Source organism: Vipera ursinii (assembly GCF_947247035.1).
Source record: "Vipera ursinii genome assembly, chromosome: 3".
Taxonomy (NCBI): Eukaryota; Metazoa; Chordata; class Lepidosauria; order Squamata; family Viperidae; genus Vipera; species Vipera ursinii.
The window spans coordinates 124,224,761-124,249,326 of record NC_139516.1 but is presented as its reverse complement, the minus strand read 5'-3'; the positions used below and the strand labels follow the sequence as shown (position 1 = coordinate 124,249,326).

Sequence of the window (24,566 nt, the reverse complement as noted above, 5' to 3'; positions counted from 1 at the left end):
GGTACTTCCCTGCCTCCTTGAAAGAGGCGGTGGTAAGGCCCCTCCTTAAGAAACCTGCATTGGATCCAGCTATTTTAAATAACTTTCGTCCTGTCTCCAACCTTCGCTTTCTTGCGAACGTCGTTGAGAGCATGGTGGCACGGCAACTCCCTTTGGTTCTGGAGGAAACTGAATATCTGGATCTGTACCAATCGGGTTTCAGGCCCGGGTATAGCACAGAGACAGCATTGGTCGGGCTGGTGAATGATCTCTGGCGGGCCCGAGATAGGGGTTATTCCTCTATCTTGGTCCTATTAGATCTCTCAGCGGCTTTTGATACCATCGACCACGGTATCTTGCTGCATCGTCTTGAGGAGTTGGGAGTGGGAGGCACCATTCTGCGGTGGTTCTCCTCCTACCTCTCGGGCCATTCACAGATGGTGTTGGCAGGGGTGCAGAGGTCAACCCCTAGGCCCCTTAGTTGTGGGGTGCCTTAGGGGTCGGTACTGTCATCTCTCCTGTTCAACATCTATATGAAGCCACTGGGAGAGATCATCCATGGCTTAGGGGTGAGGTATCATCAATATGCTGATGATACCCAGCTTTTCATCTCCACCCCGAACCAACCCAGTGATGCCCTCGATGTGATGTCCCGTTGCCTGGAAGCAGTACAGATTTGGATGGGAAAGAACAGGCTCCGGCTCAACCTGGCCAAGACTGAGTGGCTTTACGTACCAGCATCTCGTTTAGTCCAAGAGGTTCCATCTTTGGTTATAGGAGGAGAGATGTTACCTCCCGTTGATAGAGCACACAATCTAGGCATCCTCCTGGATTCACGACTCAGTTTTGAAGATCATATTGGAGTCGTGGCTAGGGGGGCATTTGCCCAGATTCGCCTAGTACGCCAGTTGTGCCCCTTTCTGGACCGAGATGCCCTACGTACAGTCACCCACGCACTCGTTACCTCCCGTATAGATTACTGCAATGCTCTCTACATGGGGCTGCCCTTGAAGACCACCCGGAGGCTTCAGCTGGTGCAGAGTGCGGCTGCACGGGTAGTGATGGGAGCACCCCGATACTCCCATATTACACCCCTCCTGCATGAGCAGCATTGGTTACCGGTTGCCCTCCGGGTGAGATTTAAGGTGCTGGTACTTACCTTTAAAGCCCTACATGGCTTAGGCCCGGGATACTTGCAGGACCATCTGCTACCGGTACGCTCACATCGCCCAGTACGCTCACACAGAGAAGGCCTCCTCAGGGTACCGTCGGCTAGACAGTGTCGGCTGGCGACCCCCAGGGGGAGGGCCTTCTCTGTGGGAGCGCCAGCCCTGTGGAACCAGCTCCCCCCTGAGCTTCGGATGGCCCAAGATCTCCAGTCCTTTCGCCGCGGCCTCAAAACACTCCTTTTCCACCTGGCTGACCTGGACTGACAGGGATTTTAATTATGTTTTTAATTTTTTAACTCTAATTTTTAATTTATTTTAATTTTAATTTATTGTACAGGGGCCTTTAATTTTAATTTTATCTTAACTTCTGTATTTATTGTTAGCCGCCCTGAGTCCTTCGGGAGATAGGGCAGCATATAAGTCCCAATAATAAATAAAATAAATAAATAAATGTGTGAAATGTTTGTTCTAATGTAATTCCGTATCAAATGTACAAGCAAATTGATATCACAGTATTTGTAGTGTAAACCTATTATCACGTTAAGCTTCACTGTTCAAAATTCTCTTTTCCTAATGCTTTAACTCCTTAACTGGGAACAAACAATCATGTCTTGAATCTAATGCTTTCTCCTAGTTTTTTCATTATTATTAGGGCCTTGAAATTTACATTGGCTTTTAAATACATTTGCATATTTCCCCATTTTTAATCTTAAGAGGAAATAACCTGATAGGAAAGATGTTTTGGATCCAAATCCCATCAGTCCCCAGCCAATGGGACAGAAGACATAGTTTAAATCACCTTGGAGGGGAAAAACAGACAGTCATGTTATACTTAATTTAAGTATCTTTGGCCCAACCCAGCCAAATAAAGCACTCTTAAGCTGCATTGATTTAACCAGGGAAAATGTATGTGCAATTTAAATCAATGGTAATTTGATTATCATTGGCCTATAATAATATTTCTGTTCTGCTGATTTCAATTAATACACAAAGTATGCTTTCTGTCTTTTGTTTTCACTTATTTTTCATTCATTTCATATGTTTAATGGGGGCTATTCAAGATATTAATTTACTTTGCAATTTCTATAACTGTTTGCAAAAAATTTTCACAATTCAACAAAATCAGGGGGTTTGCAAATGCCCGGACCAATCCTTATGCACATAACTTAAGAATACACTAAGAGGGCTCATCTTAATATTATAGAATGTTGAGATTTCTTTCCATAGCTTCCTTTCTATATCATTCAAGATAAATAAGAGCCTTGGTGGAGCAGTGGGCTAATGCCTCCTTAAGTAACACCAGCTGCCTGCAATTAGTGCAGGTTCGCATCCCACCAGGCTCAAGGTTGACTCAGCCTTCCATCCTTCCGAGGTAGGTAAAATGAGGACCCAGATTGTTGGGGGCAATTAAGCTGACTTTGTAATAATGCCGCTTGGGGGTGTGTGAAAGCCCTAATAAGCAGGCATATACATAGAATGAAGGCTACTGCTAAGCTTGTAAGCCGCCCTGAGTCTTTGGAGAAGGGCGGGATATAAATGGAATTAAAATAAAATAAAAAATAAATAAATAGAAACACACTGTGATTTTCTGTATACTTAGTATATACAAAGCATTGGTAGAAACAGGATTGCAGGTAGTCCTCAACTCACAACCATTTGTTTAGTGATCATTCAAAGTTACAATGGCACTGAAAGAAATAATTGTCACAGCATCCTCACAGTCATGTTATTAAAATTTGGGCACTTTGACAAACGATCTGTACTTAACAACAGTTGCAGCGTCTCCAGATCATGTGATTGTCAGTTGCAACCATCCCAGCCAGCTTCCAACAAGCAAAGTCAATGGGGGAGGATGGATTTGCTTAATGACTATATGATTCATTTAACAACTGCAGCGGTTCACTTAACAACCATGGCTAAAAAGGTTTTAATAATGCGGTATTACTTAAAAATGTTAAAAACTGTAAATTAGTGCAGCCACAAACTTGGGAATACATGTAGAGCTCCATATTATGACACTGTAAATCATAATATCCTTGACCTATCCTTGCTTATTTTCAGTTTGTTGGTTTGGTTTGGTCAACCTATATAACTGAGCGTTGTTTGAACATCTTTTGTCTTGTTCTTGCAGATATGCCTCAGCCTCCAGGTGGAGACACCTATATCTTGCCAGATGAATATAAACCTCTGCTGAGAAACAAGCGATCTCTTCTGAAAGTGCATAAGACCAAAGAGTTCAATGTTGAGACTTTGGTGGTGGTTGACAAAAAGATGATGCAAAACCACGGCTATGAGAATATTACTACTTATGTTCTAACTGTACTTAATATGGTACGGATGTTCCTTTAAGTTGATTACTGAACATTTTTACAGAATCCATATTCTAATTGTCTAAGACTCCTACATGAGAATGTATCTCCCCTTGCTCCCAGACAAAAGACTCTTCTTGTTGTGATACTGAAAACATTTGATTTCTGCGCTGCCCTTAATATCATGTCTGGGATATGAGTGACATTTATCAAGTATGTTGACACACCAGATCTTAAAGGTATAGCTTGAATACATAGCCCCACACTGATGCCTCACCTCTTCCTAACTCATTCCTCATGGCACAGTAAGATTCTTGCAATGACTCTTCTTAAACCTCAGCTCCCCTCCTACTTTTCCCTTTGAGAAAAGCAAGGAATGAGTACAGTCACTTCAAACCACTGCAAATCCTTGAAGCAGAACCTGCAGGGTCACTTTGACCAAAAGAAGGAGTCATGTCTCTAGGATTTTCATAACATTAATGGGTAGAAACAAGTATCAGGAAAAAGGAGGAACTTAGGGGGGGGGGGTTATCTGTAGCTATCATTCAGCTGGAAAGACATATCTTGTTTCCCATTGCTGACCTCAGTACACATGTGTGCCTGTATCTGCAGGTGGATGGACACAAGCACATGCAGGCATATTTTCAAATATCTTTCAATGAATAGGAACATAGTGATTGCGTATGGATAATTACAATGAAACATGGCCCTCTTCCATTGAAAATGCTATGTAAAACTTTATGTGTATTCATGTTTGAGTAACAATAACAGTCAATACACCCACAATCACACACACACATATACATCGTGTGTGTGTGTGTGTGTGTGCATGCACGCACTTTTTTCCTCCTTTTCTGTGCTGTTTAAATAAAGGCAAAAATGGGAGACTACATCAGAGCTATGGACAAAATCAAACATTATATTCTCATCATAATTTACTGATGCTATTCATTTAACAAAGTCTAATTGCTTCATGATTTCTTAAAAATATGTTTCAGGTTTCTGCATTGTTCAGAGATGGAACAATTGGAGGTAATATCAACATTGCAATTGTTGGCTTGATACTTTTGGAAGAAGAGCAGGTATAGCGTATTAAATATTTTAAAGTAAATTAAACTTGATTTTTAATCATGATCTTGGATTAAATTCTTGACATAAGTGCAGAAGCATCTGAGTAGCATTATAAGATTAAACCAATCTTTTCTTAACTTGGTGCCTGCCATATGTGTCAAATCACAATTTTTAGAAATGCATGCTGTAAGGCAACTTCAGAGAAATTATCTTTTATCATTGTAGTATTTGTACAATGTTGTATTTATCTTTATGCAAATGTAAATTTAAAGAGAATAAACATATGAAAAAGTATGTTCAGAATTGAGCTTGTTAGTTTTGTGTGCAGATACAATGTGATGAGAACACTTCTATACAGTGGGTGTGTGAGTGTGTGCATATTTATGTGTAAGTAAATAAGCTATCAATGGGCAGGACAGCCATTATATATGTACATTTTTAAGCACTTAGATGGAGAAAATCATAAATGGGCATTTATTTATTTATTCCACAGGTGTAATCATGACCCTTCCTCCCATTCTATTTCATCCATACATTTTTCTTTTGCCTGCATGTCATCTACCTTTTAATACCCCAATTATGTTGTACAATTAATTTGTATGTTTCAAATTACTCATTCCCATCATAAGAACTTGCCTTCTTTTTTATCCTAAATATTTGGTATTGAAACTTGGTCTTCGTTCTCGGGGAAGCTGCAAGCTCAATACTTCATCCACTGTCCCAGTTGAAGCCAAATGTAATCTTCTTGTCAAATTAGAGGCAGGGTATCAAGTATGGTATGGACATATCTCCCATCTCCTTGGCTACACTAGATCATTCCTCTGAGCAATGCACAGTTGGAAAGGAAGAGGCCAGGATCCCGGAGCACTATGCTTGTCAGGGCTATGGAAAACTAATTTTTAAGTGCTTTCAGGGTAAAGGAGTCCCATTATGACAGATCAAATTAAGCTGCTTGGCTCTTCTCTCATAAAAGTATCGATTTAAAAGCAAAAGTGCTTAACAATGTTCAAAGGATCTGGGCCAGACCACAGCATCACACATTGGCTGCTTCACAGAAGTGTTTAGCCAGAATCTTTTTAACCACAAGTCAACAAATAATTAGGGACTGATTCACACCTCTGGCTCAACTACGATGTGTGATATTTCACATCCAGTAAAGCCTGGAACAGACAAACCTCAGTATGGCTTTATGTCTTGTACGAAGAGCCATTCTCTCAGGGGTTAACCCAGGTCAGATTCTTTGTAGTCAAAGTTCAGAGAGAACTAGATTTCAGTCCAGTGAAGCCAGAGGTGAATAGGGCAGCCCTTAGCAAAAAGAAGAGTTAATTTGTGTAAGCAATAACAGTCAAGCAAGGTATCAAGTGTCAAAAGCTGCAACTGAAATTCAGCATAGCTAGAGGGAAACAGAGAACACCAGGGCAGGGGTCAAGTTCCAAAGGGAGAGACAACTGGGGGAAAGGGAATATCACCAGGTAAGACTGTTTCTCTGAGAAGACAAAAAAATGCATATTTACGTTGGAATATTGTAGAGGTGATAGAATCATGTTATGATTCAGAATTGGTTGACAGAGTGGATCAGAGTCAGTAGTGGGATTCAGCCGGTTCACACCAGTTCAGCAGAACCAGTAGCTAATTTTATGTTGCCCAGGCCCAGAATGGACTTCCAGAAGCGGTATCCACACAGAGAACTGGTTGTTCACATATTTGAATCCCACCACTGGTCAGACTGATGGGCTTCTCTGGCAGAAATGCTGCGTGATTCAAGACTTCTAGGTCAGTTCACTCACAGTTCCTCCTCATTTCAAAGACCATTTTGGCCTCTCTCATTCTAGGTTATGAGAGATTGCCACTTCTGGACTTGTTTGAATCAGAATTGTTAACCATGTTTCATAATTGTCATGCATCATGATTAACCATGGTAACATCACAAGCATGAAGGAATTTCAGATTTATTACAACCCTACGGCCAGATACAAACTTGAAGGAAAAATCTCCATATTAATGAGGAAAGAATAAGTTTATGGCTACTATTCAATTGCAATTGAAGGACTATATATGCATAGCCCCACCAGGAGACATGTTTTACGGTAAAAGAAAAGCCAGAACTTTTTATCTTCTTCCATTGACTTTAATGAACATTTTTATTCTAAGCGCATTTCTGGAGCATCCAATGAAATACTTGAAGGCACTAAAACGTGTTAGTTTGAGGTATCATCCTTTCCTTGTTAAGCCATGAAAGACAAACTTGAGATTATCATCATTCCAGCTGTTACAACTGTGTTGATGGAATATTAAAGTCTATTTTCCCATCATTTATTTCTCTTCTTCCTTGGTTTTTTTTTTCTTTTGAATTGATTCCAAACTCCTGTGCAGTAGAAAACTCTACTAGCAATGTAATGCTTCATTTTATGTGCTGAGCGATCAGGTTCCTAACTTGACAGCTTAATTACACTGAATGTTTAGATTTTCATGCTTGGACCATGTCCAACCTGAAAAAGTAGGAAGAATAATCTTTTGATCTTACACCTGTGACATAATTTTCCTTTATATCTCTGGCTTGGAAGTGCTACTTCTCTAAATCTTTTGCTTGCTATTCTGTTGCTTTTGAGACTACCCATAACCATATTTGTGCACTATTGATCATATAAACAAAGCAAAAGGAGCTAAAAAATTAACTAGCAAATGGGAAAAAACTTACAGTTCAAAACCAACCAAATTTTATAGTTCAGCTTTGAATTGATTAATCACTTAGAATTATACATTAGAAAATGCCTTTGGGTAGATCTTTCTCATTGTTTTTCCCTATTTTTTCTCTCTACATGTTATTCTAAGAGAAAGAAATAGTATTGGACAGACATAATATGATAATCTCTTCAGAGATTTGTCTATCTCCCTCCCTATAAAGACATTAAAGATTTATTTGACATTCTTTGCTAAAGTGAGGTGTGTCTTCTGGATTAATTTATGATTCAGTGTCTATGCATTAGCTTTAGTCTAATGCTCAGAAACCATACATTTTGGACTTGATGCTTTGGTAGTTGACACATTTGGGAAACAACTGATTTTGCTGTATAAATTACATTATGCTAATATGGTGGAAAAGATCCAGCAGTAGATGTGGCCAACTTTTAAGAGCTCTTAGTGGCTGATACAGATATATGTTCCTCAAAAGGCTTATTTCATAAGTACCAAGGGCTTGAATAGGTACAAAAATACCAATAAAGTGTCCAAACATGTCAATCTGTTTTATTGGAATTCTAGTCTTTAAAGTTAATTAACTCTTCATAAAATATTTTCTTTCTTATATAACTTATTCATAAATACAGACATTAACCCCATTTATGCAATAATGCTTTCCAAGATATTTGAACAAAATTCCTAGATAAAATGAAGTTCACTTCACCTCTTCTCCATGTAGCCAGTCGTCTTGCTTCAGTATTAAAGAAGAAGATGGCAATGGCTTCATATATCCTCTCTGCACTCAACACTCTTCTCTTCTAATCACAGATATTTCAGGTATTTAGGTATACAGAACAGCAGGCAAAGAGAGAAGAGAAGAGATAATCTCAAACCCAGTATGTTTTTCTTCCAGAGTTTTTGGAGTAAAACCTGAATGGCTTTAATTACCATAGTCAGCCATCAGCTGTGAAGGGTGATATCCTAAACAAATGGAGGTACCTGATCTCTTAACATTGCTTTTGAGAACTATTTCACAAACCTGAATCATGAGTACAAGCAAGCATAGAGGGATTAGCACCACCCTATCTGGCAGTCCTAATCTCAACATTTCTTTGCCACCTAGCCATATACAGGATACTGTGATACTCCATTTTTGGGAGCATGGTCCCTTGTCCACTATTATTAAATTATAGGTGAATGCTGGAATTTCCTTATTGATCAAAAATGAAATTATTTAGATTTCCAAGGAGAAAGCAAATAGTCCACTGCAATCCAGGTAAACTGTACATATCACAAACCTCACTGTGCATATACAATTAGCTAACAAAGAATTAGAATCTGTTGGAGTCTGGTAATTCCAAGGATGAAATTATGACTTTGGAAAGTCAAAATGTTTTCTGCAGGAAGTTTCTGGTAAATATCTGAAAATGGTGGAATAGTTTGTTTGTTTTCAATTGAGGAAAGTGAAGGTTTGCCACTAATCTTGTAAAAATAATAAAGATTCTAGAATTCCATACCTATTATCTCTTGTAATCATATTTTTCATAATCTTCATTAGTACTGGGTGATGGAAGGGTTCAGTGGTTAAGATGCTGGGCTTGTCGGCTGGAAAGCCGACAGCCCAGGTTTGAGACCCGAGAGTTGTACAATGGGGTGAGAGCCCATTTTTGCCTGGCTCCTGCCCACCTAGCAATTTGAAAGGATGCAAATGTGAGTAGATAAATGGGTACAACTTTGATGGAGAGGAAACAGCACTTCATGTCATGCTGGCCACATGACCTCAGAAATGTCTTTGGACAGCGCTGGCCCAGTGGCCTTGAAAAGGAGATGAGTGCCGGCCCCTATAGTCAGCCATGACTTGCAGAGTAAAATCTGCAAGGACTCCTCTCCTTTTCCTTTCCTTATGAACACTACATCATTTGGTGAAGTCAATGGCTGCAGTTTAAAAATACTACTCTATACTCTTGTTTCTCTGCTTCTAGTGGGGAAAAAAACTGTTGAGTAACTTGTAATATCGGAAAGAGAAAACAACAACAACGAACAAAACAACAAATATTCTGTGTTCCAAGATGCTCTATCGACCCACTGGATAAGCCATAACAGAGAGTTAATGAATCAGCTGAAGAGAGTTTGGGCAATAGTAATCAATGCTGAATTGTTTATTGATCACTTGGCAGGAGGCAAACCAGGCTTACCAATCTGGGTGCATCCAAGGCAAATACTTTTGCTAGGCAAGTCTGGTACTTTACTAAGTGCTTGGTAAATATACTGGTTTTCCAGTCCTAGAAAGACCTCCTGTATGAAGGCTCTGATGGATTGCCTGGCCTTGGCTGGTGAGTTGCATTAGGCAACACAACCCTTTCTAATGAGTTTACATTAACAATAGGTCTTTGAAGTTCCTAAAAATGTCAGGTTGATTTTGCAAAGTAGACCAAAGCGTGGGAGATCAATTTATTTTGTCTAAGCTGTTTTTGTGGAAGAAAAATATTGGTGTTCTGTTGTTTCTCAAATCTTTCCCCAAAGTGCTGGTCTGTTTTTATTCAGTTGCAAACTGTATTTTAAAAAAATAATAATCCCTGCTCATTTTTACTTTCCAATTAAAAAATAAAACTGAGTGGAGGTGCTTTTTTATTTGACTTGTCTGCAGCCAGGCCTTGTGATTAATCACCATGCTGACCATACCCTGAGTAGCTTTTGTCAGTGGCAGTCTGGGCTGATGGGAAAGGATGGCAGCCGCCACGACCATGCAATTTTACTGACTGGCTTTGACATCTGTTCCTGGAAAAATGAGCCTTGTGATACTTTAGGTAAGTCCTTTTATTTATTTATTTTGCTTGCATTGGACCACAAATGCACCAAGGAGCCTTTGGCAAGACTAATATCTTCAAATGCAGGTCCTGAATACCTACAGTCTGCAGAACGTAGACATCATCTAAGTCCTGATGCTTAGATGATGAGAAAAGCAGTATTCCCATTATTTAAAATATTTTTATACCTTTGTACAATGATAACAATCCAGCGATTGCAGTTCCAAACAGACGCTAAATAATGTCAAGTACATAGAGATTTCTCCATGCTCTCCTTGTGATGCTGCTTGGAGTAGCAATATCTGATAGGAAAGGACACAAATCTTATTAATAAATGAGAATAATCTGCTCCAGCATCTTTCTACTCAAAGACAAATCTGGTTTGTAATGCATCATTGGGACTTGTAATACATCTCAGTTGAAGCTTCTAGGGATTGCAGGAAATAAATAGGTGAATCAAACCCAATGGCTATATTAAATTTTACCACCTTTTGTGATTAAAAAAGGGAGGAGTCTTAATTGTCTAACCCCAATTCTTTCCCTAAGGCATGCTGTTTAATCTTTTTTCACTTAAACTCTCCAGGATTTGCACCCATAAGTGGCATGTGCAGCAAATACCGCAGTTGTACTATTAATGAAGATACTGGACTTGGACTTGCTTTTACTGTTGCTCATGAATCTGGACATAAGTAAGTCTGTCAACCTGTTTTTGGAAAAATGAAAGAGTTTTAATCTTTTTTTTTCCTGCCCAAAAATGACCAATAGATGATTCTTTTAGATATCCAACCATGCTATGATTTCCAAAAACTAGGATTACTGCTTACATTTTAATCACAGTTCGAACTTTAAGTATAAAAGGAAAAATACTGAGGCTATTGATCTGCCCCATGTTCCACCTTCTTAGCATTTAGGGTTGTCCTTTAGGGTGGCTGCAATGGCTATAACTAAAATATTAAAAAAAATCCTATTTAAACTATAGATACTGGCTCCTGGCTCTAATTTGCCATTGACATCTGTTATAAACACCTCAGTAACATATCTTAAGATTTTTACTGATTTTTTAAAAATATAATTCATTCAATTGTTATACTTTATCAATATGTAAAATCTCTGTCTCTTACATCCACAGCTTTATTGCAGAACAAAGCAAAAAATTAGAACAACTTGTGCCATTGTATCTGTGCTAGTGTATAAAAAGTGTTTTAAGCCATAATCTTGTCTGTCTGTGACTTAATGTATTTTGCAATCACCAGCAGTTAACCCTCATTAAATACACCATTGGATATCAGGTTTTATGATCCAATGCATATTATTAAACAAATTAAGCCAGCCCACTTAATGCAGGTTACAGTTCTGTAGGTGCAAATAAATCAATACGCTTGTCTGTCTAAATTCTTTCCTTCCTAAAATTATTTATAGCCTGTAAAAACACAAAAATTGATAAGCATATATAAAACTATGTAGTCAAAGCTCTAGGTTTATGCCGAATGAAATTATTTAGATAGAATGTTTAAAGGGCCCCTAGAAATGTATTGGAAAATCATTGTGTTTCATAAGTATATCCAGATTAATACTGAAAACAATAGTTAAGATTCCTCTTCTGCTCAATTTAAATTCTGCCATTATGCCACAGTACTTATAAAAGTATAAAGTTAACATTTTGCCTCTTACAGCTTTGGCATGGTCCATGATGGAGAAGGAAATATTTGCAAAAAGTCTGAAGGTAATATTATGTCACCCACACTAGCAGGACACAATGGAGTCTTCTCCTGGTCAGCTTGTAGTCGTCAATATCTCTACACATTTCTAAGGTACATGTGCCAAGTGAGTGATTTCAGTGAGGAAAAAGCATAAGCTATGAGAAAGTTGCTTTTGTCCCTTAAAATGAGGAAGTTTCATTATTGAAAGCTGTAGGTACCTATATACATGCAGTGAGATCTGGTGAGTTTCAGACTCAGGTTTAAAATTACACAAGGTGATAAATTTAGTATGATTCTATGGTCCATATAGAATGGATTGATGGATTATATTTCCTCAGTTTATTTTATTTATTTATTTATTTTATTAGATTTATATACCGCCCTTCTCCCAAAGGACTCGGGACAGTGTACAGGGCAATTAAAACATGGCATACAAAGTTAAAATAAATTAAATTAAATTTAGCCCCAAACCAAGTAAATCAAATTCTAAAATTTAAAATCCCAATCCCTCAGTCCAGGCCAGCAAGCTCGAATAACCAGGTTTTCAGGTCACGGCGAAAAGAGCAAAGGTCGGGAGCCATCCGGAACTCAACAGGGACCTGATTCCAGAGGACAGGCTCGCCCACAGAGAATGCTCTCCCCCTGGGGGCCGCTGGCCAGCACTCCCTGACCAACGGCACCCTGAGGAGGCCCTCTCTGTGGGAGCGCACAGGATGATGGGAAGTTGATGCCGGCAGAAGGTGCTCCCATAAATAATCTGGACCCATGTCATTTAGGGCTTTGTAGGTCATCACCAGCATCTTGAATCTCACCCGGAGGGCAGCTGGGAGCCAATGCAGCTCGCGGAGAAGAGGTGTTACATGGGAGTATCGGGAGATACTCCCAATACTGGTGCATTCTGCACCAGTTGGAGCCTCCAAGTAGTCCTCAAGGGCAGCCCCATGTAAAGAGCATTGCAATAGTCTATTTGAGAGGTCGCGAGCGCATGAGTGACTGTACATAGGGCATCTCGGTCCAGATAGGGCCACAACTGGTGCACCAGGCGAACCTGGGCAAAAGCCCACCTGGTCACAGCTCCTATGTGATCTTCCAAACTGAGCTGTGAGTCAAGGAGGATGCCCAAGTTGCGAGCCCTATCTACGGGGGGTAACACCTCACCCCCCATAGTTAAAGATGGAATAGGCTGGATTACTTAAGATGCCGGTATGTACAACCACTCGGTCTTGTCGGGATTAAGTCGAAGCCTGTTCCTCCCCATCCAGACCCGAACCGCCTCCAGGCAACAGGACATCACGTCGAGGGCATCACTGGGTTGATTTGGGGTGGAGATGAAAAGCTGGGTATCATCAGCATACTGGGGTATCATCACCATACTGATGATACCCCACCCCAAAACCACAGATGATCTCACCCAGCGGCTTCATATAGATGTTGAACAGGAGGGGTGAGAGGACCGACCCCTGAGGAACTCCGCAAATGAGAGGCCTCGAGGCCGACCTCTGCCCTCCTGCCAACACCGACTGCGAACGACCCAGGAGGTAGGAAGAGAACCACTATAGAACAGTGCCACCCACTCCCAACCCACTGAGGTGCCACAGTAAGATACCATGCTCGATGGTATCAAAAGCCGCTGAGAGGTCTAATAGGACTAGGACAGAGGAACAACCCCTGTCTCTAGCCTGCCAGAGATCATTCACCAGCGCGACAAATGCCGTTTCCATGCTGTACCTGGGCCTAAAACCCAATTGGTATGGGTCCAGATAGTCAGCTTCCTCCAGGAACAGAGGGAGCTGATGTGCCACCATGCTCTCAACAACCTTTGCAAGAAAGCGAAGGTTGGAGACCGGACGATAGTTGTTCAAAATAGCCAGGTCCAGGGCAGGCTTCTTGAGGAGGGGCCTCACCACCGCCTCCTTCAAGGTGGCAGAGAAGCTACCCTCCCTCAAAGAAGTAGTTATTACTGCCTGGAGCCAGCCCCATGTCCCCTCCCGAGCTACATACACTAGCCAGGAGGGCTACACTTATTCTTTTTAAGCTTGAGGCCTGCTTCGCGCAGCATTTGAAGGATGGCTCTAAGCCTCCTTGCTAGTACCTCAGTGGACTCACCAGCAATGAGCACATCATCAAAATAGGGGCAAACCCCCAGAATGCCCTTGAGCATCCACTCCATAATGCCTTGAAAAATGCCAGGGGCTACGCTGACCCTGAATTGCAGGCATTTCACTTTAAATGCCCCCCTGTGGATTACAATTGTCTGTGCCATGGCTGTGACCTCATCAACAGGAAGCTGCTGGTATGCCTGAGCCAAGTCTAATTTTGCAAAAATTGTACTGCCTTGCAAGGACGCCAGGATGTGGCTTACTACTGGTATCGGGTATGCATGCTGTTTGAGTGCACGATTGATTGTGCATTTATAATCGGCACAGATTCTGACCTCCCCATTGGATTTTAGTGGTGTTATGATTGGGGTCTCCCATTCACCCCCATCTACTGGCTGCAGTACTCCCTATTCTACAAGTTTATCTAACTCAGCATCTATCTTGTGTTTGAGAGCAAATGGCACTCTATGAGGTTTAATCCTGACAGGCATTACTGTAGGATCTAGTTTAAATGTTATTGGTGGGCCCGTGTACATCCCAAGGGCTGAGTCAAACACATCTGCGAATTCCTCGCATACTGTCGCTAGACTCACGACTTGCATCCGGTTGATTCCAGTTACTTGGATGCCTAGTGCATCAAACCAGTCGAGCCCGATCAGGCTCGTTCACTGACCCCCTACTACGACAACGTCCAGGTGCCCAGAAAACCCCTTAAATTTAACAGCTAGTGTGACCTCACCCTTGACTGCGACTCTGGCATTCTGGAAATCAGTTAGTATAATGTCAGATGGCCTCAGCTTGGCCCATCTCTTACTGCGACTGCAGACGAAATTAAATGTCTCAAGTGAAATAATGGATGCGGCTGAGCCCATATCCAGCTCCATCTTACAGGGGACCCCTTGCAGCACAACTTGAAGTCTAAACTTCAGCTTAATAGGGCAGCGAGCTCCCGTATGGCAAATGCTTCTGCCGCTGGAGCAAAACCCTATGCTATACTGTCCCGGGGCCCCAGTACCTCTCCTGGTTGGGATGTGCTACTGGTGATTTGATGGCCGGTCCCTCTAGCGACCTCTGCAGATGGACACGATGTGGCCAGTCTTTCCACAGGCCCGGCACATGGCTGTCCAGAACCTACAGTCCATGCGTTAGTGGCGGCCGCCACACCCTGGGCACCTAAGGAAGGGATCTGCCCTATAAGTCGCCACTTGTTGCTTGTCGCTGCGACACTGTTGGTTGTTGTGTCTTTGTAGCTTGTCAACTTCTGTGTTGTCTTTGGGGTCTTCTACGTGTTCGGCGTCCTTGTGCTGGATGGCTTCCTTGTGCTGTGCTGTTTTGGTGGACCGCATGGCTCATATGGCCCTGGTGGCGGCTTCGTCTGCCATGATCTCTTTCAGTGCATCTGGAAATGACAGAGTCTCTTTGACAAAGAGTTTTTGCTGTAACTCTCAATTCCAGAGACCACAGACAAGATGGTCTCGTAGCCTCTCCTTGACGTCGGAGAACTGGCACAGGCATGCGGCCTGCCTCAATACTGCAATAAATTCAGACGGTGTTTCCCCTGGTTGCTGAACTCTCTGTTCAAATGCATGGCGCCAAGTGATTACCGATAGCTTGGGCTGGAAGTGGTCTCCGAGCCTTTTCTTCAAGCCCTTGAACATTACAGACTCCAATGGCGTTGCCACGAACAAGTTCTCTGCAATTTTGAACGTGGCTGGGTCGCACACACACAGGAGCGTAGCAGCCTTCAGGCCGTCCTTGGCAACTTGATTCATGCGTAAATAGTTCTTGACCCTGGATAGATACGAAGACCATCTTTCTGTGTGAGCTATGTCAAATTCTTCCAGCTTTCCGACCTTTGCCATTTCTGCTGGTCTTCACAGCTGGGGCTCATTGTCTTCTTGTCCTGCTCCTCCGTTGCCCAGGGACTGGTCCTCTGGGCGCGCGGTCGCTAGCGTGGCTATGCTAGACTGACCTGGGGGGGGGGAATAGCTTTCCTGCCAGGCTTGTTCAGCCTCTCCCCTAGTGACTCTTCAGCTCAGTTGGAGGAGCAAGATCCCACCCTCATCGCCAGTGTTAGATACTGGGTTTGTTGCTTGATTAATGAGACAAGGTGAGTGAGTTCAGCAAAGATCATTGTTTATTTGGTTGCAGGAACTGAACTTACAAACAGGGCTGAGAATGCAGCAATTTATACCCTGGCCTCTAGGTGGCAGCCAATAGGTTTGAAGCAACTTGTTGCTGCCCTAGAGGCAGCCAATGGCGGCGCTGGAGACGGGTTGTCTGAGGAGCTGGGAGCCATTAGCCAGCTTCCCTGCTTAAGCAACCTTCCAGCAATTAACCCCACGTGATATTCCAAAGCAAGACAAAGCCCAATACATTACAGATCTGAGTCATTTAGCAGAAAAACATACATCTTCTACATATGCCTCATCCCAGACTTGGCTGCCTCCTATTCCTGCTTCCTTCCATTTAATGGACATATGTAGAAGGCAGAGGAAATGTTCTTGAAGGACAGTAGAAAGGAAATAATTAGATAAAAGGGGCAGGAGCCTGAATCAAGAAGGTAACATAAATAAATATCTCAGAAAAGCCCCTCCCTATTTTTCACAAGATAAAGGATTAAAGGGGAAAGCACACTAAGACTTGCAAGATTCTCTTATTATAATTTTAGAATAAAAGTAGTACTACCTATATGTCACTGGTTTCCTGGACTGGTCTATCTTGGAAGGCTGATATCATGTTATACTGAATTTCTATGCAGTTTGTGATCTAAAACTGTCCTCTTTCAGAAATGACTAGCTATTAGAAGAGTCACTGTTAAATCTGAATGTGATATAACCAAAGATGTCTTGTTTGGATCTCTTTAGCTCTCCTCAGTCCTTATGTCTTGCTGATCAACCTAAGCCTGTGCAGGAATACAAATATCCAGAGAAGCTTCCAGGGGAACTTTATGATGCAACTATTCAATGCAAATGGCAGTTTGGAGAAAAAGCTAAGCTATGCATGATGGATTTTAAAAAGGTATATCTATCTATCTATCTATCTATCTATCTATCTATCTATCTATCTATCTATCTATCCATCTATCCATCTATCTCAATATCTATATCTCTATCTATCTATCTATCTCTATCTGTCTGTCTGTCTATGTCTCTCTCTCTCATATATATATATATATATATATATATATATATATATATATATATATATATATATATATAGAGAGAGAGAGAGAGAGAGAGAGAGAGAGAGAGAGAGAGAGAGAGTCTTATTCTAGATTAAATTTAGTAAATTATTTAACCTAGGGCAGGAGTGTCAATCTGCCGGCCCATGGGCTGGATGCATCATGGTGAAACCACACCCACCCCATTGCCAGCAATGGAAAAAAGTCACAATAGGTCATGACACGTGACATTGCATATGTGACCCCTTGATCTAGGGGCTCAGAATAATGTATGTGTATTATTAGATCTTCTTCCTCATTTTATTCCCACAGGAAAGTGTGAGATACTTTAGTTTGAAAATAGTGACTTTCCTAATTATCATAAACTATTATTCCACCCAGATTAGAAATTAATAAACTGATTTTGATTTATATATTTATTTGCACGTATAAATACATACTATCAGATTTCATACGACTTCCCCATTCAAACTAGTTTTTAGATCAGCTTAAAATAGTGCAATAATGACAGAGAAAATAAAAACTAGCTAACAGTCTGAGATTTTCCAAAGTATTCATTTGTGCTGCAAAAGGCCTTGAAATAAGTAGTGTCCTGGGAAAGAGCAATCCAAAGTTGGACTGACATCCCTGGGGAAACCCCTTTCCTAATAGCTTTGTGGGATAGAAATCCAGAAAGAATCTCTTCGTTTGGTCTGAAACATTTGTATTGATCCTGTGTACAATATTTGGATAGAAAATCCGTTTACATGTAGTCCTCAACTTACAAGCACAACTGAGCCCAACATTTCCGTAGGAAGTTGACACAGTTGTTAAGTGAGTTTTGCCCCATTTTACAGCCTTCCTTGCCATCATTGTTAAGTGAATCACTGCAGTTGTTAAGCTAGTAATATGGTTATTAAGTGACTCTGGCTTCCCCATAGACTTTGCTTGTCAGAAGGTTGTAAAAGGTTATCATGTGACCCTGGGACACTGCAGCCATCATAAATATGAATCAGTTGCCAAGCATCTGAATTTTGTTCATGTGACCCTGGGATGCTGCAATGGTCGTGAGAAAAACAGTAATGTCACTTTTTCAGTACTTCAAACAGTCAGTTAATGCACTGTTGTAAGTCAAGGACCATCTGTATTTCAGTAACATTTCTTGTCATCAGGGAATTAAAATTCCATGGATGTTATACATGCAGAGGTTCTGTCGTTGCCATTGTTGCCCCTCCATGTAGTTCTCATCCTGTTTTAAGACAGACAAGAAAAAAACAATTCTGTATGTAGACGTTGTATGGTATGTACCTACTAACAGAATGACTTTGCTTCCTTCTATAGGCCATTTTTTGTTCTAACTATTCTTAATGCAGTATTTCTGTTATTGCTATTTTTCCATCTACTCTTTTACTCCACCAGGATATTTGTAAAGCATTGTGGTGCCATCGAGTTGGTAGAAAATGTGAAACCAAATTTATGCCAGCTGCAGAAGGTACAATCTGTGGTTACGATATGGTAAGAAAATATTTGATAGATGTTATTTATATAAATAAATGGTGGAAGCTATGAAGTGGAAGTTATGATGAAAGTGAGTTGAAATGGGAAATAAAATGCCCTGCATCATTATTTTAATTGAACTGAATGCAATTGAATATTTTTTTGGCCACATCTGCTAAGATATAAGGGCATTTAATATCTGTTAATCACTTTTAGTACATCTGAATCATTTGAATTTAGATATGTTTGTTCCTTTCCTTGCCTAGAGCTTTTCATATTATCCTATGAATAATGAGTATTCTTTTAATTATTGGATGTATTGAAGAACCAGACCTGCATGTTCATAATTCATGGAAATCCTCTTTCCTCAGTAATGCCACAATTAAAAATGTAAGATGCTGGGTAGGCTTTCCTACAGCTGATAGAAAGTTTGGACTTCCCCAAAGGATAGACTAGATTCTATGGAAAATCATTTTATTAGAATCACTGCACCCTTGGGATCAGGTTATGGTCCTGAGTATCCTCATGTGATCTTGGAAGTCACATCGAAATAAAGTTTAAATATCCTCTTAACTCCCTAAGCTCTAGTTGGCTTCTGGTCATTTTTGGTGAAAGAACACATCTATGAATATCTTATCACTGATTAATCCCAGGCTTTGTAGAACAAAGAATAGTTTTTCAAAGAAAAACTGCATGAGAAGAAGTCTGGAATAATCAAATGATAAGCATCTGTTTGGGTTTTTATTTAAAAATCTTATATTCTGCCCAATCCATCAGTGGCTCTGAAGATTCTTTTTTGTACATTGCTTATTTAAGAGGGCAAGGTCACAATAATATCAGTGAAAAGCCATGTTTCTTTCTTTTCATTTAACAATTCTTCCCCTCTCTTTAATCTGTTCAGTGTTAGCACTCAATCCTCCAACTTCTTCCCCCCCTTACATACCTTTTCTCTACATGTTATTTGCCATGGGGGGGGGTGGTACCATTACAGATCTCTCTGAAGTTATTTAGCTATTAATTCACCCTACCTTTTCCTAACTTATCTCCAATTAATTTTGCACCTTTGTCCTCCTTCTTTTCCAAATTCCATATCTTCCTTCTCTTGCTTTAGGACAGAAACCTCTCTGCAATCCCAATTCTCTTTTCCTTCCTGCCTGTCTGTCTATCTTCTTTTTGTGTGCCTATCTCAAACGGCTTCTTCTAATCTTAGTTAAATTTTAGTAGCATTCTCCCAGTACTTCTCAATAATTCAGCATCAAATATCAGATGTAAGTAGTTTAACCCAGATTGGACCCAGATAAGTAAGGGGAGCTGGCAGAGGGTTGGGGGAGTCTTAAACTTGCAATTTATTCCAGAAGGAGCTTCTGTTTACATGTGTGGAGGTTTTCATTCTAATGCAAGTAGCAGGTGTGGAGAGCTGATCTGTACCAAGATTACAGCAGAGAACAAAAATTAAAAACCTCTTTCCGTCATGGCATTACAAAACCATTTGCAAACATATTATTTGTGTGAATTAAATAATAAGGCTGAGCCTCAAACAGACATGCTGTGTAACTGCAACAAGCTGCAAACACTGCCTCTCAGAATACACAGATTTAAAAAATTAAATTTGTGAGGTGTAAACATTGTTACAAACAGTGGGATAGGAGATTTTTACCCTTCAGAAGTTGCTGGACTCCAGTACCCATCATCTGAAGATAGTATGGTCAATGAGCACCAGTGATGGAAGATGTAGTTCATTGTCATAGAGAGAGTCATAGGTTGCCTATCTCAAAGCAGCCAATCGTTTTCATTATGATTATTTTTAGCTTCAATTCTTAGAAGAAGAAATATCATATCAGGCTCTTTTTCCAAACCAAACTATAGGGTCATTTGACTCCAGACAAGATTTCAAGGATATATCATAAACAAGGAACATATCAAGTTGAATGCAGACAGACTCAGTTTAAACTTTCACATCAAAGCCAGTGTGTACTTTTAGGTTAAATGGGGTGTAATCCTGACTGACAGTCCCAAGAGATGTGCTGTGTGTGAGTGTGTGTGTTTGTCCAAGAATAACAGACAGGAACAATTAATCTCAAACAAATGACTTCATTTATAAATCAGATAGCATACACGATCTCTTTGCTTTCTTTACTATGTGCACATTTACTATTTTTAACATGTCACTTGCCATAAATCATTCTCATAAATATAAGGGGATACAATCTAGAACAATAACATAAAATCTGACAAGATGACTGTAGATAGTCTCTTTGAAATATAAGATTTTAAACACAGTACCCTGGTCCAAGCGGGGAAAAAGCCAGGAATCTAATATGGAAGCAGGCTGCTGTGTCCACCTAAATACATACTCAAATACTCTATACTCTTTTTACAAAGCATCCTTTTGAATATACAACAAAACAAACACTGAGCGTAACAAATAGCACCCATTCAGGTGTGCATCAGATTCAAATTCAATCTGATACATATGCAAAATCCTGCTTTTCTGCATGATTTATTGCCTCCATCCAGGATCAGAAATATTCCCAACAATGGTTAAAAAATAAAAAATAAAAAATAAAAACACAGAATATATTAAATGACTTATTTTTGTGAATGAAACATGTCTTTTCCTGCAAAGTGAATAAAATAGAATCATGGTCCACCTCCAGCTCCTTCTGTTGTTAAATTATCTCATAAGTATATATTATCTGATGCCTAAGCATATACAGTAAGATTAAAAAGATTTTCCTGGTTTAGCTGATGTGTGTTGATGTTATCCACTTTGTCTGATGCATGGAAAAATCTCACATTTATACTATGAAGCTTATGGGATAGAATTTGAGATATGGAGCTGCTTCAGACCTAAGTGCTTGATAGCCAACTTCAACTGTTAAGATGAAACTCACTCTCAGCAAATAAGCCATTAATTTCTAGTGTAACATTAATGCTTTGCCTTCTAAACTCTCACGATGTATAATACAATAGGCCATATTCACTCTTTTCTTTTTTGACTTTTAAGGGAGAGCATTTTTTATTTCACATATAAACTAATTCATTTCATGGATAAGAGGCAGAAAGCATTTAGTCGATACTCACTGTATAACTGGAAATAAAATATTATCTTTTCAGTACCTAGAAATTATTACCACAAGTAATAGATGAAGATAGGAACATATGGATTCGTGCAAATTTGGTTGAGGCAGTTATATCAATATAATTCATCAGTGTCAATGTGGGTTACAAGTCAAGAAACAGAACATTCAGCAATTATTATATAGAATTTTTTCCATAATATATTCATTTTATATTTCATATGTACATATTATGGCATATTATTACATATTACACAATTTTACATTGTTAAGTTATGTTTGCAGTAAGGCTATGATTATTCCAGCAATAACTCCAGGTTCTTCTCTCACTGTATATTGCAATGTTTGCCTGGCTAGTATGTTACAAAAATTTAGATAGGCTAGATAGAAGCTGCAAGAAATAGCATGAAAAAAGCACAAGATGATAGGAACCATATTGTTCAAGTTAATGTATTAATGAACCAAACATTCATTCATTAATATGAGGAAATTACAGGTGACAAGACAAACTTAAACAGAAAGTAATGATCTAAAGCAGGAGTGTCAAACTGCCAGACCATGGGCCGGTTATATCATATGGAGGCCACGCCTACCCCAGCTCCGGCAATGCAAAATAAGTCATGATATGTTGCAACATGTCACTTGACACGGCAAGTTTGACATCCGTGGTCCAAAGGCAATCAACTCTAGTCAACATCTGACTGGAATGAACTATTCCAGCCTTTTCAATCTGGTAATCTCCAGATGTGTTGAGTCTTCAACTCCCTAAATTCTCAACCAACTGTATGAGACATAGATATTTTCTAAGATTTAACTCTTTTATCATTGCCGGCTAAGATTTCTTTCTAAAAGAAAAGTGAAATATAGATATTGATAGTAGCACCAAGACTTTTTATAGACTGAGATCTAAAGTCTGAAATATTTAAACTGAAATAACTCTTTAAGTAGTTGACAAGAGTACTGAGTAGTCAAAGACCATAAAAAATGAATGTACATTTGAATTGTTTTTCCAATTGTTGTTTTTCTTCCTTTATTGCCATTTTAAAAATACTTATCTTTTCATATTTTTAGCATAGGGAAAAGTTAGATAATATACAGTAAGACACTTATGTTGTGTTTGTTGCATACCAAGGTATCTGTCTTCAAGAAAAATAATGTGCACCAACAATGATTTCATTTTAGAAGTGGTGATATATACAGGAGTACTACTTTTAAATTCTCACTTCCCAGAATTGACATTCTGGGCATTAAGTTTAGGAATAACCATAAAGATACAGAAATTAAAATCAACATTGACCACTATGGTAATCTATTTTTACACCAAACATGACTGAAGTCGAGACAATGGCAGTAACATCTCAAATGAAGGTGTGGATATAGTGAAAAGAAATGAAGTTTTTATTGTTTTGTCTACTGGACAAGCTGTGTGACCTTGGACATGCTGTAGTTTGTCACAAAGACCAGGTGTCTCAGGGGAAAACATAAATCTTCTTGCAAAAATGAACTAAACCCCAAGCATCTCATGTTTTTAGTTATTGCTCAGCTGAAGCAGGAATTCTGAATTGTAATAAATCAGTTTAAATGAGCCTAGCTTTTCAAAACCTTTTACATTAGAAATTAGGTATAGAACTTTTAAATTTTTTGAATATCGATGAGTAGTACTTGCTCAACATAGACATATCACCAAACATAATGCATATATTAGGACTATGTTTAGCAGCCAACATTTGTATTAATACTTGCTATTTCTCATGTTTATGTGTAAACCCATCCTTGAGAGAGAGATGGGCAGTCTACAAACATGACATATAGAATAAATAAATAACAAAATAAAGAAATAATTAAATAAATCAATAAGCCTTTTTCATGTTCTGTCACAAATGCATGAAGAGGAGAAAAGTGGTAGAGCAGAGACTTTTATTCTAGTCTACTTATCTTTTGTCACATGCCTTCATGCCTGTTGTGGGCATACTAGGAAGAGACTGGCACAAGTTGCTCTAAAGCTTTCTGCTCTTTCCACCTCCCCCCCCCAAAAAAAAATGCCTACTTGAGTAAAATGATGCCTGAAAATTAACAAAATGATTATATAAAATGTCTCCTATAACTGACCGAGGGCTTTGTTCTGCTTAGGAAACTGATTAAGAGTAAAGTGCCTCCCCCCCCGCATTTGCAAACATCATTATAAAGAATTGTATAATTATTTTAATATTAATATTAATTGTATTATTTTTATTGTTATTGGACTGCACTATTTAATTCCTTTTTAACTTTTGTATATTGTATTTTTATTGTATTTGCCCTGTACACCGCCCTGAGTCCTTCTGGAGAAGGGCGGTATAGAAATTAAATTAAATTAAATTAAATTATTATTATTATTATTATTATTATTATTATTATTATTATTATTATTATTATTATTATTATTATGAACTACTTCATAGCAAGAAATGAATTAGAAACAGGTTAAGAAACTGTTATCTTTTTTTAATAATTGCATGGTCAGAGGACTTCTTCACATGCGATGTGTTTTTGTATATACCTAAAATGAAATTTACCATACATGAGCAAACATTATTTTTTAAAAAGAAAAGTCTTTGTTTTCACTTATTCCCAGTGCTTTTTTTGTAAAACAAAAAGGTGCCAGAACTCACACATGTCATACAACCCGCCTTGCCTATCCTACAAGATTCCATCCAAAAAAGGTGCCGGAACTCCGTTCTGAGCGTTCTATGACAAAAATGCCCTGCATATTCCCCTCCCTACTACTCCATCATGGCATCAAGCTCATGAAAGGGCATTAAAGGCCATTGAAACAATGTGCCTTAGGACTTCCAGGAGACTTATGGTGTTTCACAACAATGGCTGGGCTTCTGTAAACCATCCAAATGTAATTTATCTGGTTCCTGACTTTTCTAATAATAAGTACATTGTTATTTATTCCCACTAATTCTAGCTAGAAGGAGCAGTGTAGAAATTTGTCCTTGGGCCTGTGTCTACTGATAGACAGCCTTAT

At 39.4% G+C, this 24,566-nt stretch overlaps 1 protein-coding gene across 1 annotated transcript in view; it reads left to right on the top strand.

Annotated features, from left to right (window-relative positions):
* ADAMTS16 (ADAM metallopeptidase with thrombospondin type 1 motif 16) overlaps positions 1–24,566 on the top strand; it is a gene marked incomplete at its 5' end in the record, with an annotated part of 97,243 nt that overhangs the window by 18,817 nt on the left and 53,860 nt on the right. The window contains 7 exons of the mRNA XM_083360296.1: positions 3,280–3,479; positions 4,456–4,539; positions 9,855–10,014; positions 10,598–10,703; positions 11,688–11,825; positions 16,681–16,834; positions 18,396–18,491. Coding sequence (XP_083216422.1) covers positions 3,280–3,479; positions 4,456–4,539; positions 9,855–10,014; positions 10,598–10,703; positions 11,688–11,825; positions 16,681–16,834; positions 18,396–18,491 — 938 coding nt within the window. The remainder of the gene's footprint in view (positions 1–3,279; positions 3,480–4,455; positions 4,540–9,854; positions 10,015–10,597; positions 10,704–11,687; positions 11,826–16,680; positions 16,835–18,395; positions 18,492–24,566) is intronic.